The following is a 14,590-nucleotide window of genomic DNA, read 5'->3' as shown; positions in this document are numbered from 1 at the left end:
CTATAGAACCATAAAAAATTCAAGAAGACTATCTGAAAAACTTTCAATGTTTGCATAACATTTGCATAACAATAAGTTTCAGAGGATCAAATTTTTGTTTTTCATTGTGATTTGTTTTAGAACTCATATTGAGAATTTTCTCATTGCAGTTACAGCATTCCATGTATTTTTCATATAATTTTGAAAAATTGATATTACCTATAAAAACATGCCTAAAAAATAAATTATCATTGATAAAGTATTCAATAATAACTGATACAAAATTATGCATCTAGATTAGGAAAAGTGAAAGTCTCTCCTATTGTTATTAAATTGTGATAAAAATATCTTTAATAGAACTTCCATTTAACACTTCCTCTCTTCACGCCTAAAATGATGCAAATTCGTTTATTCGTATTCAATCTTTAAACATTATTCGAATATTTTTACAATCCACAAAAATCAATAGTTTAATTTTTCAAAAAGCCATTACACCAATCCAACCTTGCTTCACTCGATCAGTTCCATTCTCAACACATTGCAATGAAACACGACAATTTCCATAATCAAGCAATTATTTAGACATTACCTCTCAACTACAGCAACAATCAACAATACATAATGAACACTGATAGCAATCACAAAATGGAATTTCTTAAAACTTGCTCGTATTCGCATTGATTTCAAACTTATAGAACTAGATTAATTTCACTACTTATTATTCGACTTCCTTCGAATAATACGGTGCAATCACTTGCACAATGAGTAGTATACATTTTTTTTCATTATATCAACTGCCATGTCTTTCATCTAGAGAAATACCTCGACCTTCTCCTTTTGAATATTCTCCTAATGCAACAACAATTTTCTATAGCCTTGAGGCAACCCGAATCACTACTGTCTTCTTCGGTCTCCTGGTTAAGGTAAAGTACACCATGATTGGCGCAGGCTGTTGGTAAATCCACTGAATAAAAATCGTAATCCACTGACTGTCGTTTTTTGGTGTTGTATTTGTTTGTACTTTTCGTCCTACTCGATTTTTTATGAAGACAGGCGTTTTCCTTCATATCATCAGTTCTTCCGCCGCCTATGGTGAGGAGATCTTCAGCAGCCTCCCTATAATTGCTATACTCTGTACCAACTCTCACATAATTGTTACATTGCCTAACACCACTTTGAGCTGAAGAAATATCTTCTTCGAATGTGTATATCTCGTCTTCTTCAACTTTTTCTGTTTCACATTTTTTTCCGTAGATCAACTGCGAAATTTTTGCTGTTAATGGTAGTTTCACAGGTCTTAATGTCCTCGTTGGTAAGGCTAAACCCATCATCAACTTATCATCTAAATTTTCGCTGTCTCCCTCTCCATTGATAGCAGGAATCTCGTTGGTTTCTATTTCCTGAACTGGATCTGATGTCTCTGATGTGTCGGGATATGTTCGATGTATGTCTATGCTCGACTTCTCGAGTTTAACTCCTTCCAATTTACTTCTTTCTCTTCTCCTAAACCTTCTTTTTCTCGCCTTTTTCTTAGACTTGAAGAAAGAATCATGAGAAGGCACTATAGGAGTTAGACGTTGACCAAAATTAAAACTACAATTCGATACAATTTCATCGTAAAAATCATTCTTGTTGGATTTCTCAGAGGTTGATACCTCTTCATCTTCGATAGGCAGAAATTTGATGCAATTCTTGGTGGTTTTTACGGGTTGTTTCAACACTATTTCTGGCTCTAAATACAGGTCCACTTCTACTAAATCAATGTTATCGCCTATGTGCCTCTGGTGGTTACGTATCTGTTTAGAATGATCTGTTGAATGTGACGTATGGTCTGTTAACTCTGTATCCCTGCTCGTGCACTGAATAGATTTATTTTCGTTACACTGGCTGAATGGTTCGTTATTCAAATTTAAAACTGGAATATCGGCAGCATCAGTTTTAGAGTGATTCGTCCTCTTCGATTCAATTGAAACCGGAGCTGATGCATCCGGTCGATAGCATGGTTTTTTCAATGGTGGTCTGTACCTGACCGAAGAGTGTGTGGTTACATCGGATATTTTGGACTTTTCACTGATAGATGACAACGATGGTCTGATTTGTGGGGACGTTTTGGATTCACTCTGTTCCCTATTCTGTTTGCAAAATCCGCAGTCGTCATTCAAGGTACAAACGTATAAGTCTGAACTATCTTTCTTGAAAACTTCTATTGCGTTCGTAGATACTTCGTCAGGAGATTCTTGAGGTTCTTCTAGTTCAGTCATCTCCAATTTTTTGCGTATAAAATTTATTTGTTCCAAGTAGTCATCGTTGAGTTTATACAACTCGCTACTGTTGCAGGAATTCTGGGAGCTACCAGATCCTATATTGTTCAACCACATATTCACTCTGTAGTTTGGTTTGATGTCAATGGTAGGTGTTTCTAGTTGCTTGTGATCACCAGAAGGGCCGATATCTGAAATGTTTGTAAATTGAATTTTAAATTATATTACTTCTAGTCAATTATAAAAATTTCAAACTGCCTAGAAAATAATCATAAAAAACGTAACTACTTCAGATAAAATTAGTGCGATAACGTATCTCTATCGAATTTGATCGTTTTCAAGGAGATATTCGCTTATTTTACTGTAATTTGGTATTTCCTTCAAGTTCTTGAAAAATGGTTGTTCTCTGAGGTTTTGGTTTTCAGAATACTGATATCGACATTAAGAAATGGTTTTAAGTGATAAATCTATAGATAAATTAACAATTTATTAGCATTAAATTTGAAATTGAATCTTAAGATTTCATTTTTGGAAGGAGTGAGTAGTGCCCATAGATATTTTTGAGGACAGTTAGGAATACCAAAAGGATTGTCTGGATTTGGAATTATGCACTAACCTGGCTTACAAGAAAATGACCTTGGTTTAATCTTGAATTTCTCAACAGATCTGTACTCTCCATCGCCCTCACTTTTAGTATTCTTGAAAAATTTTGACATTATGTCGCATACATTTGGATGATCTTATCATTGACATTTGACATTTGTCAGATATGACTGGAAGTAATCAAATTTTTAACCATAGAAAAAAAATTGGAAATTAAAGCTCAACAGAGATTTTATTTATCAACAAGTGAAAGGCAACTTCACCCTAAAGCTCAGTTTTTTCAATTCGCCAATGTTTAGATTTTCATGATTTATTAAAAATTACGCAGGTTGTTCAATTTGAAAGTTAAATTTTCCCATTAATTTAAGCCAAATAAATGGAAAGTGGAGGTTGCGGTGTATGTTAATCCATGTGTTTGTACATGTTCTTTGTACGCAAAGGCGACAAATTTTGGTTTAATGATTTATTCAGAGGACAGAATACCTTAAAAGCTTCCAGATCTACTTCAAACCATTTCAATTAATCGGATATTTGAAACGTTTTCGAATGTTCCGAAGCCTGCGCATCTTCATTGATTTTCCGGCAGCTGTGCAGACTCAACTGGAGCAAAATCCAGAGATGTGGGCGTGATACTAAAATGGCAATGTTATTGAAATTTGGGTTTATATTTATTTTGGTGTTTGTTATTGTTATCGACAATGTTTCAGGTATGTGGGAATTGTTTATCAGTGTTTAGGGTATTTGAATTGGCAGGTCAACATTTAATTTTTGACAGATTTAGTAGTTGCAGTAAAAAGTTCGGCGTATCGTCATGTATCATATATTTTATATTATATTGTCACAAATCAAAGCTTTCTGATGTAATATCCAATATTTAATATCAAAAATCAGTTTTGCAAAAATAGTATCCAGTTTTTCATTCCTCCAATTTCAAGCTCGTTGTCAATCTCAATAAATCTGCTCAAAAAATGCAATAAGTCAAATTTTTGAGATTTGTAGTAGAGAATTATTAATTCGTAGGATGGATGGAATAAAAGGTATATCCATACTAGTAGCTATCAATTACCTACTAATATGAATCATTCCTGAAAGAAATGTTGTAACGTGCGTTTTTTTCAAATTCGTGGTCAAGACTGCTGTGGAGAAATTATATAGTTGATTTTTTTTTATTACAAGTAGGTAGCTCTCAGCTTGTACCATGTATTTCCCAGATAAGAAGAATTTAAACAAATGTTAGTGATATAGTACAAGCTAAGCTCTACTTGTAATCACAGAAAACCAATTCTAGTTTCTCCAAAGCACTCTTGACCACGAATTTGATTGGACGCTCTTTAATAACTAAAAATAATTTCGTCTCAATCATCTGGCTCAATGATTCGAAGTATTCTATGACTATGACCCTTAAAAAATTTCAACGAATCATAAAATTTTCAATAACGAATAATAATTAATAACAATTCATGAAAATAATGTCAAATTTAGCTACCGAAACTTCGAATTTTAGTTTCTTTTTGTGTTTTTTGGAAGTCACAGACTACCTCCACTCAGAAAATACGGTTTTTCCTTATTTAAAGTTGATTGATGACTCTTAAAGTATTCATTTTAGGTACAGGGATTTCATAAGTAAAACCCCCTCTTTTTATACGAAGAATTGACTAAAATAATAGGTTTTAATTTGAAAATCTTGAGTTTTGATTTGTCCAAGTTTATGATCTCTTGATAAACACCCTGTACGTTTTTGGTCCAAACCGCAAACAATCGTATAATACTAAATGTTTGCAGAATCGAAAATAAAAAAAGGTTCTCGCCTAGCCAACATTTTTTTTAAAAGACTCCCATTAACTCATGAACCACTGAGTTTTCACCCAAGGTATGGCATATTGATTAAATTGACATCAAAAAAGCTATCTGATGATGCAATAATATACTGGGGGTGCCATTCAAAATAAGGAAGTAGTAGGTATAACAGGAAGTTGTGGAGGTCCGAAAATATTGTAAGGAGAAAGATAATTTTCTCAAACCCTATTATCTAAATTCTCATCACAAAATTATGATTAGTTTTCCATCAACCTTTAATAGGTCATCGCGGTGAATCACCCTGTATAACAAACTCATTGAATACATAGCTATAAACTTGTTATTATGATAATATCGTTTCAATAGGAGTCGAAATCAAAACAAGACAACCACAAATTAATATCCATTTTTTTAGCAAATATCAAACACATAGAAGCCAATCCTGACACAAAGAGGCTTTACGATGATTTATTGAGCAATTATAACAGGCTCATTAGGCCTGTAATTAACCACACTGAAACACTAACAGTATGGCTAGGATTGAAGTTGTCTCAGCTAATTGAAATGAATCTCAAGAATCAAATTATGACAACGAACCTTTGGGTGGTACAGGTGAGATAAAATTAAAACTTTTTTTGACTATGCTAATATTTCGTTGGTATTATATAAAACTTGCGAAGTCGTTATTTATTACACCACTTTTTCATAAAAAGGACCAGGCAGCAGCCTGATGGAAAAATCGTCACCGGTTAATTTTTTAAATTTTTCCAGAATTTTCAATTACAGCTTGAATTATGAATCGAATCAATTTAATTCTTAGTAATGTTTGACTCACCCCATATCTAACAATAATTTTTTTTGAAAACCAGTCTAAATCATTACCTTATGGTTAAGCAATATTTGCCGTGCAAAAGTGTTTCATTGAGATATTTTCCTACGAGAAATTTTACTTTGAAAAAAATGCCATTTTCCAACTTTGACACCCTGTATTATATTCAAATGGAACCTCTTATTGGAAAGCCCTTCATTAGAACTTGTGATATGGAAGACCATTCCCTTTTTAGGTAACGGGTGTTTTTTTTTTCAAGGTATATAACTTTAAGTTGGCATTACTGTTCAAGATGGCGACCGATTTAACAGCTGTCAAGTGATTTATTCTCAGTTTGGTTTGGCAATTCATCATGAATAGACTCATGCCTGAACAACGCTTGCAAATAGTGCAGTTTTATTTCGAAAATAATGGTTCTGTGCGGAATACGTATCGCGCACTACGTCCATTTTATTTTGTTTAGCGATGAAGCGCACTTCTGGTTGAATGGCTACGTCAACAAACAAAACTGCCTCATTTGGAGTGACGCTAATCCTCAAGTGTATGTCGAAACACCGTTATATCCAGAAAAACTGGCTGTTTGGTGCGCTTTATGGGCTGGTGGAATCATTGGTCCGTACTTTTTCAAAAACGATGATGGCCAGAACGTTACAGTCAATGGTGATCGGTATAGAGCCATGATTACTAACTTTTTCATTCCTGAATTGAACAACCATGATGTCCAGGAGCTGTGGTTCCAACAAGACGGCGCAACATGTCACACAGCTCGTGCCACATTCGATTTATTGAAAGACACGTTTGGTGACCGCCTAATTTCACGTTTTGGACCTGTGAATTGGCCTCCAAGATCTTGTGATTTAACACCGCTAGACTGCTTTCTGTGGGGCTATGTAAAGTCATTGGTCTATGCGGATAAGCCACAAAGCCTTGACCATTTGGAAGACAACATTCGCCGTGTTATTGCCGATATACGGCCACAAATGTTGGAAAAGGTCATCGAAAATTGGACGTCCAGATTGGACTACATCCGAGCAAGCCGTAGCGGTCATCTGCCAGAAATCATATTTAAAATGTAATGCCACAAGATTATCTTGCGGATAAATAAAATTCATGTCAATCGAATAATCCATCGTTGTTTTATTGCAATTTAAAGTTCTATAGCTCTAAAAAAAAACATCCTTTAGAAATTGTGATATGGAAGACCATTCCCTTTTTAGGTATGTATCTTGAATTTTCTACTTTGTTTTTAGAAATGGACGGATTACAAACTGACATGGAATCCACAAGAGTATGGCGGTGTGGAAATGTTGTATGTTCCATCGGAGCATATTTGGCTGCCAGATATTGTACTATTCAATAAGTATGTAACAAATCATAACAATTTATGTTTATCAAGTAATTAATAATAATCAATTAATTTTTGTAGATTCTCGTAGATAGTGTTTACTTTGTACTTTATTATCTCGAAAATGGTACATTCTATGAAAAAAATTCTAAAGACCTTTTTTAAGTGAAGCTCTGTTGATTTCAGAAATTAATTAAGTTTCTTGAGATAAAGACAGTGGTGTAGATTTTCAATGAGAAAAGGCAGAGGCACCTAATTCAAAACAGTACATTATCTAGATTTCGATACCTAAAAATTAGAATAATGAATGTAGTAATACCAGAGTAATAAGTAAAAAACTAATTTTTTCGAACTTCAACACCTTGAATCTCGAAAACGGAGCTTTTTGGGATATATCTTCATATAAACTTTTTTTCCATAAAAATAGTTGTTCTATCCAACGCCGAAGTTATTGAACTAAAATCTTGACCATCCTGTATATCCACATGCAAAATTTCAACTGTATGTGTTGTCACTAAGATGTTAGATTTTTTTCCGACTTTCTCTGGGATTACAGAAATTTTGTGTCACTTCAACAATATCTAGATACCTCTCTTCAACTAAAAATTGATCTGCCTCGAATTTATCAGGAAAATGTCATTAATTTCATCCCTGTATGGGATAAAATTTCATTTCTTGCTTCTGATCAAAATAAAGAAAAAACCACAGTGCGGACATACAATTTCCTAGCTGATATACTCATTATGTCAACAAAAGCCCGAAATTATCTGCTTTATACACCACTTCCGAGTGAGAACAAAAAAAAAACGAGCAGTTATCAATCCTCCTTTCATTAAGCCCGATCAATTTGAGTAGAAGTTCATTCCCTCCGAGGTCCGGAGAACAGAACAATGTTGAAGATTCCTCACGATTTTTTCGTTAGGAAGAAGTGGAAGTTGATGTCGGGAAGCTGTAAAATACAATAAACGAAACAATGAAAGAAACCTCATTTTATCCCTCTGAAGCTTTCGGGCTTAAATAACGGGTTTTTATCAATGTCAGACGTTCCGCGAGAAAATAAAAGCAAGTAATTGATATAAAATGTTTTACATTTAAGTGCAGACGGCAACTATGAAGTAACCCTGATGACCAAGGCTGTTTTATCCTACACTGGGGAAGTAATTTGGAAGCCTCCGTCCATTTATAAATCTTCTTGCGAGATAAATGTGCAATACTTTCCATTTGATGAACAGAGCTGCCTAATGAAATTCGGCTCGTGGACATACAACGGAAAACAAGTGAGTATAATTTCTTTTTGGGAGATTTATCACCGCCCCTGTCGATATTGAAAGCCTCGAGGTGAGGTGATAGCGGTCATTGAAGAAATAAATAGGTACATTCAAAAGATTACCAAATATCTATTCGCTATGCCAATTCTGAAAAATTCATTGGACACTCATGAAAATTTGAAAATCAGTTTTGCTATTTTGCAATTGATTTTTAAATTTCAATTTGGTCAGGTATGTATTTTTTCATTTATTGGACCAACTATTCAACGAATTTTGTTCATTAACAAACCCAATAGACACAATAGGACTTGGAAACAATTCTGAAAATTTCAAGTCTTCAGCACATTCTTTCAAGAATTATACTGAACACGGAAAAAATCTTTGACAATATGAGAAACAGTCAAAGCAGGTTCCAAAACATAAAATTACTTTCAGGTAGATCTGAAGCACATAGACCAAGTCCCTGGAAGCAACATTGTCAAAGTAGGAATTGATTTGAGTGAATTTTACCTATCGGTAGAATGGGATTTGCTTGCAGTACCAGCTACAAGGAATGAGGAATATTATCCTTGCTGTCCGGAACCCTACTCAGGTAAGAGACTCAAAAAATATAGGATTTTATTGAAATAAGAGTACACTCAAGAATTTAACTTGCGGATGAGTTGGGTTATCCAGCGATCTCTCCCCAAGACACCCTAACATCATCGTGGAGAGGTGACTCTGCTTAAATTCGGAAATTCTTTATGAAGTGAGAGTGATGCAACGCCACCTCTCGGGCATGCAATCACTACAATATTATGTAGGAGAAAATGTAATATCGTATTTTGCGCCATGCCCAAAATTTCGCTAAAATCACGGTCAATATCAAGATAGATTGGCATGTTAGCAGCCTTAGCATCTCCCAGAAGCTAAACATCGATCATGAAACCGTTTGGAACGATTTAAAGAAGGCTGGATTACAAAAAAAAAGCTAGATGTTTGGGTGACATACATTCTGAAGCAAAAAAACCTGACCGAATTTTCATCTGAGAATCGCTACTGAATCGCAACAAAATTGACCCATTCTGAAGCAAATGGTGACTGGACATGAAAAATAGGATCACTTACAACAATTTCAAGCGACAGAGATTACGGTCGAAAGCTAAAAAAGCGACCAGATCTTGACCAACCAAGGATTGATGGCCAAGAAGGTGTTGCTGAGTGTTTGGTGGGATTGGCAGGAATACTCTACTATGAACTGCTCCCCTATGATCAAATGCTTAATTCCGTCCTCTACTATGAACACCTCGACCATTTGAAGCTGGCAATTAAATAGAAGCAGTCACAACATGGGAGGTTCTTATACATCTACCCTATAGACCTGGCACCAAGTGGCTACCACCTGTTCATGTGTGTGGCGAACGCGCTTGGAGATACAAATTTGGCCTCAACAGAGGTCTGTAAAAACTGTTTGTCCTTGTTTTTTGCCAATAGAGACAAGAGCTTCGACCAGAGGGCCATTTTGAAGTTGGATTCTTGCTGGTAATGAGTTAGGGAATAGAACTACGTATATTTGAATTGATTTGGATGATTGTAAGCATTAAAATAAAGCGAAATTGCTTTTCCCTAACCTGAAATCATACTACAAAACGACTGATTCTTCTATTTCAATCTTTTCCAGATATAACTTTCAAAATAACGATGCGACGCAAAACTCTGTTCTACACGGTGAACCTTATAATACCCTGCGTGGGGATAACCTTCCTCACAGTGCTGGTGTTCTACCTCCCATCGGATTCGGGAGAGAAAGTCAGCTTGTGCGTGTCGATCCTGCTCTCCCTCACTGTGTTCTTCCTCCTGCTGGCCGAAATCATCCCTCCCACTTCTCTGGCCGTGCCTCTGCTGGGGAAATACCTATTGTTCACCATGTCCCTGGTTACTTCCTCCATCTGGGTTACGGTTTGCGTGCTCAACGTTTATTTCAGGTGAGTATCTTTCGTTCTGATCTCGTGTTCGTTACGAAGGGTGAAAAGTAATTTTCATAACTTTATTAAGTTGACGATTCGTTAGTCTTGGTTACCTACATGAAAAAGGTGGGTTGAAAATGTTTGCTCTTCCATAGGAGTGTGTGCAGGTTTTATTGCAATGATAATAAAGAAGGATGTTCATGGAGGTAGCTGAGTGTTTATTATAATAATTATGTATAATTGTGCGAGCGAATTTGTGGTCGATCAAACAGTTATGCACCTAGCAAAATTAAATAGACAGGTGATTATCCCTAAGGAGCGTTTTTCACGCTATTCTATAAGTTATAGCAGGTTATATTTAGGTACAGAAAAAATTCCATGAAAGTTGTGAATCATAACAGAATGGGAGCTCATCCAAATGCGGTCTCCACCAAGGGCGTAGAAATGGGAGGGGGTACTGGGGATAATTACCCCTACCCAAGATTTCCAAAATATAAAATTTCAGAATTCTCTCGAAGACGAAGAACGAAAATTCTTCCATAAAATGAATCAATATTCTTTTCTACTTTTTTTCGAAATCGACATGGCAGCAAAAAATCAATCACTTTACGGTTTATGGCATAGATAAACTAATTTATCTATGGTTTATGTTTGTCTATGTTTTATGAGTTCATTATCGCTTTCAAGATGATTACTTTTATTGCGCTACATCACGTCTATGTCCGAAGTTTATTATTTTCCTTTATCTACCAGTTTTGTCGGCATCCCCCTCGTTTTGCCATCTGTGATTTTTGCATTCGTCATCAGCTTACACTTTTCGGTTTTTTGTATCATTTTCCTCACAAAATTTTAATACTGCAGTTATCAAAGAACTGAACTGAGTTATTCGCATCGAAAAATTGTCTTTGATGTGTTTTACAATTTAATGGTTCCATTCAAATTGCAATCCATTTTTAAAGACATCAGTTTTGAATGAACTATACAGGGTGTTCCTAAATTGGAGGTACATTTGGTGAATCACTGGGGTAGTGTAGAAAAATGTAAAAAGAAACTGTGGTTCAGTACTACACTTTATGGTTTCTTGTCGGTTCTTGTCAAACAAATCTACAGCAATACTCAGGAAAATTCAAATTATTATAAGATCCAGTGAGCTGTGATGAATAAATAATTGATAATAATTTTTGGTACTTATTCACCCAATCTGTACAAAAGATCAATAAACTGTTATATGCATAAAAAAAAGTAGGACTACAAGAAACACCTTGTATTTCGAAAACAAACCATTGCAGGCCATGTATAGCACATTCTATTCCTAAAATGATTCAAGGAATTTTTCATTTTTCTTGGTACCTCCAATATAGAAACAATCGAATGGTATGTACAATCGAATGAAAAAAATGCTATTATTTTTAGTAATTTTCGGTTCGAAAAAAAAGATCTACGACCTTGGTCTCCACTATAAGTTGCCGTTATAAAGGGTGATGAAATTTTTGTCGTCGTCGGGAGGCATGACAAGTTTCGCTGTCCTGCTGAAACCTCTTGTTATCGAGAAAAAGTTTAGGGGCTTCAAAACCTCGGATATCCCTATATACAATTATATGGTCTCCAAGGAAACAATTGGCACATGGATGCGAGCGCTCGAAAGCTCCTGACTTCAGTAATTTCCTCATTTTTTGTGACCATTTTCGATACATAATTCACCGACATTTCGGCAAAATTATAGCATTATATGTTATGTATGTATACTTTTAATCACAACTAATCAGGTAAATCCATGATTTTGCTTGGTCAATTCGGAAAAAATAGAACATTAATTTGATTATAGCTCAAACCTCAAACTATAAATCATGGTTTTATTTATTTTAATCATAACAGCAGGTGCGTATGGTGTAGTAGAAGTAAATTTAATTGATTAGTGAAACGATTCAATTGAAGCGTTGTTGGTATATTGCCACATATTTTAGAGCATTATCGACATAGGTACCTACACTGAAACATTTATTTCAATGTTTCCAAAACCACGAATGAACCCTTCGTTTTATATGTAGTTGAAATTGGATCAATTAGTAGATACATTCCAATATTTTTTATGTCGAAAGTTTAAATATACCTAATTCAAATTTGAAGTGTTCAACTCTCTTCGAGCATCACACTCAAATCGATTTTCATCATTAATTGTTAATATCACATTTGTGTGGTGTATGTTTTATTATCGAATCCTTGTAACAAAGCTTACGTAACACAATTGAATAGAAAAATAATTCGGCACACAAATTTGCGATCTTTGATAATTTACGAAAAAATTCTACAACAATCTATGACCAATAAATAAATAGTGAACTGATACTGATCAAATTATTAAATATTAATACCGTTAGCATAAGTAACATATGAGGATGAAGAAAGTAGAATATTCAATGTCAGGCAAAGTTATCATAAGTACCTAGGTTAATCTTTTTGAAAATAACAACAGATTCAGATACATATACAGACAAAAACAAATGAAAAAAAAAAATAGGTGGATTTCAGTCTTTCATTTGAAGAGGGCAGAAATAACTTAAAAAAATCAATTTCTCAGATCACCGTCTACACATAAACTAGGACCATGGGTTAGAAAAATATTCTTGCATTGGATGCCGAAATTGCTCATCATGAGGAGGACAACATATTCGGTACCAGAGTATGATGACAGTATGCCACCACGAGGATACACTAACGATTTAGATATGCAGTGAGTATCCATTTTACCGTTTTTATTCGAATTCTATCTATAATTATCTGTCTCCAACATTATCATAATCAAATGCAAATTCATTAGGTGTACAACTTTGCTTCTGCCATTTTTCAATAGATTGCTGTAGCGGTAAAAGTAGTAGTCGAAATAAATGGATCGTAGATGTATTGCTCAGGTATTTGTTAACATAACGCCATTGAAATATTAGTCAATTTCTTTCTGCATCATATAGTTATTCTCGGTTAAACATATCAGCTTACGAGCAAAAATTTACGAGAGGTTTTAATTTTTTGCTTTAATATTAAGAAACCTGCGGCTGAGTCTCATCGAATGCTCTCAAATACCTATGGTGAGGCCGCTTTTAGTGAAAGAACGTGCTGAGAGTGGTTTCCAACGCATCAAGTACGGTGATTTTGACGTCGAAGACCAGCATGGCCGTGGAAGAGAGATGGCTTTCGAAGATGCAGAATTGGAAGCATTACTTGATCAAGACTCGTGTCAAACGCAACAAGAATTGGCAGGATCATCGGAATGACGCAACAAGCCATTTCAAAAATTCGTACGCCGCCCGGAAGATGGAAGAAAGTAGTGGCCAGCGATGGACAATACTTTGAATCATAAATAATGTATAACCAGTTTTTAACAATAAAAAACGAAAAAAGAAAAAACGGCGGAAGCAAAGTAGTACGCCCATGTATGTTTTAGTGCCACTCCACTGAAGTAGAATTAGATAATACTTTTGATTTAAGATACAAATATAGTTAACTACATAGCTAATCTCATTAATTTTTCATTTTTAATTCGCAGACTGAATGTTAACGAACCATTTACAACAGATTTCAAACTAACCAGCAAAGAACCAAGCTTTGTGTTACAAAATGCAGAGGACAACAAATTGAAGGCTCACGCTTCAAGTTAGTATGACAGAAACTTAATTCATCATCTAAATTTTTAAAATACCATTAAGATGTCTAAAAATACTGGTGTGTCCATTTGATAGATTTTGTACTTGACAACTCGAATTTGACGTTGTCGGTAGTTCCCCTTCCTTCCTTAGGTAGGGCTGCGACAAAGAAAACGATAAGGAATCAAGGGAAGTAGTAGCAAGCTTCTTAAAATTCAAATAGTTGCCAGTTTTATTTTATACTTTTTCGAGAATAAGTGGACAAACTAATATTTCTAAACATTTCACTCATTTTAGACACCATATTAACCTTATGCTCCGGAGTTAAAAATATTTCTCTGTATTACAGTGACTTGCTCATCGGATATAACACCTCGTCAGCTGTCTAATCATGTTCTTGAAGCTCTTCAAGGGGTCCGTTTTATTGCTCAACATATAAGGGATGCGGACAAAGATAGAGAGGTTTTTTTTTATAAATTTTTCAATTCACAGGAGAAATATCTAATAACTTTTATTTCCAGATTGTGGAAGATTGGAAGTTCATTTCTATGGTACTGGATCGATTTTTTTTGTGGGTATTCACTCTAGCTTGCATTGGTGGTACATGCGGTATTATATTCCAAGCTCCTTCTTTGTATGACACTAGAACCCCAGTCGATCAACAACTAAGTGAAATAACACTTTCGAAAATATTTCAGCTACCACCTTCACATATTCCTATCCAGTAGGAATCCATCCCATTGTTAAAATTGAATTGTTTATTTATTTGTTATCATATCCATAAATAATTTAAAATAATCAAAATAAAAAGTAATGAAACATTATTTTTTTATTCAATGCCTGAGGTGAATAGAAAGCTAGGAAGAATATATCCCAAGACTGAAGTAATCTAAAGTCTTATCCATATTAAATTGTCTTTAACGC

General features: G+C 34.8%; 2 protein-coding genes across 2 annotated transcripts; one reads left to right on the top strand and one right to left on the bottom strand.

The window, feature by feature from the left end:
• Nucleotides 1–344: 344 nt before the first annotated feature.
• LOC123674472 lies at nt 345–3,087 on the bottom strand. Its single transcript, XM_045609354.1, has 2 exons — nt 2,857–3,087; nt 345–2,431 (listed from the first exon to the last, which is right to left on the bottom strand). The coding sequence occupies exons 1-2, from the start codon at nt 2,954–2,956 to the stop codon at nt 786–788; spliced, it is 1,746 nt and encodes a 581-aa protein (XP_045465310.1). The 5' UTR covers nt 2,957–3,087; the 3' UTR covers nt 345–785.
• A 261-nt stretch (nt 3,088–3,348) lies between these two features.
• LOC123674473 (acetylcholine receptor subunit beta-like 2) lies at nt 3,349–14,490 on the top strand. The gene is made up of 10 exons (XM_045609355.1): nt 3,349–3,550; nt 5,056–5,252; nt 6,720–6,829; nt 7,911–8,091; nt 8,518–8,674; nt 9,743–10,046; nt 12,607–12,759; nt 13,570–13,676; nt 14,016–14,128; nt 14,188–14,490. Exons 1-10 carry the CDS (start codon nt 3,481–3,483, stop codon nt 14,392–14,394), a joined length of 1,599 nt encoding a protein of 532 aa, XP_045465311.1. The 5' UTR covers nt 3,349–3,480; the 3' UTR covers nt 14,395–14,490.
• Nucleotides 14,491–14,590: the final 100 nt, after the last annotated feature.

The sequence above is a fragment of the Harmonia axyridis genome, chromosome 3 (assembly GCF_914767665.1).
Source record: "Harmonia axyridis chromosome 3, icHarAxyr1.1, whole genome shotgun sequence".
NCBI classification, from domain to species: Eukaryota; Metazoa; Arthropoda; class Insecta; order Coleoptera; family Coccinellidae; genus Harmonia; species Harmonia axyridis.
Note: the sequence above shows the minus strand (reverse complement) of the source record. Positions and strands in the feature narration are given on the sequence as shown.

What these genes read in the sequence shown, in the direction of transcription:
- LOC123674472 (XM_045609354.1), bottom strand. Translation starts at nt 2,956, where the DNA reads ATGTCAAAATTTTTCAAGAATACTAAAAGTGAGGGCGATGGAGAGTAC. An exon ending in GTCATTTTCTTGTAAGCCAG is followed by an intron (nt 2,432 to 2,856) that starts GTTAGTGCATAA and finishes CAAACATTTCAG; the next exon opens with ATATCGGCCCTTCTGGTGAT.
- LOC123674473 (XM_045609355.1), top strand. Translation starts at nt 3,481, where the DNA reads ATGGCAATGTTATTGAAATTTGGGTTTATATTTATTTTGGTGTTTGTT. An exon ending in TGTTATCGACAATGTTTCAG is followed by an intron (nt 3,551 to 5,055) that starts GTATGTGGGAAT and finishes CCATTTTTTTAG; the next exon opens with CAAATATCAAACACATAGAA. An exon ending in ATTGAAGGCTCACGCTTCAA is followed by an intron (nt 13,677 to 14,015) that starts GTTAGTATGACA and finishes TCTGTATTACAG; the next exon opens with TGACTTGCTCATCGGATATA.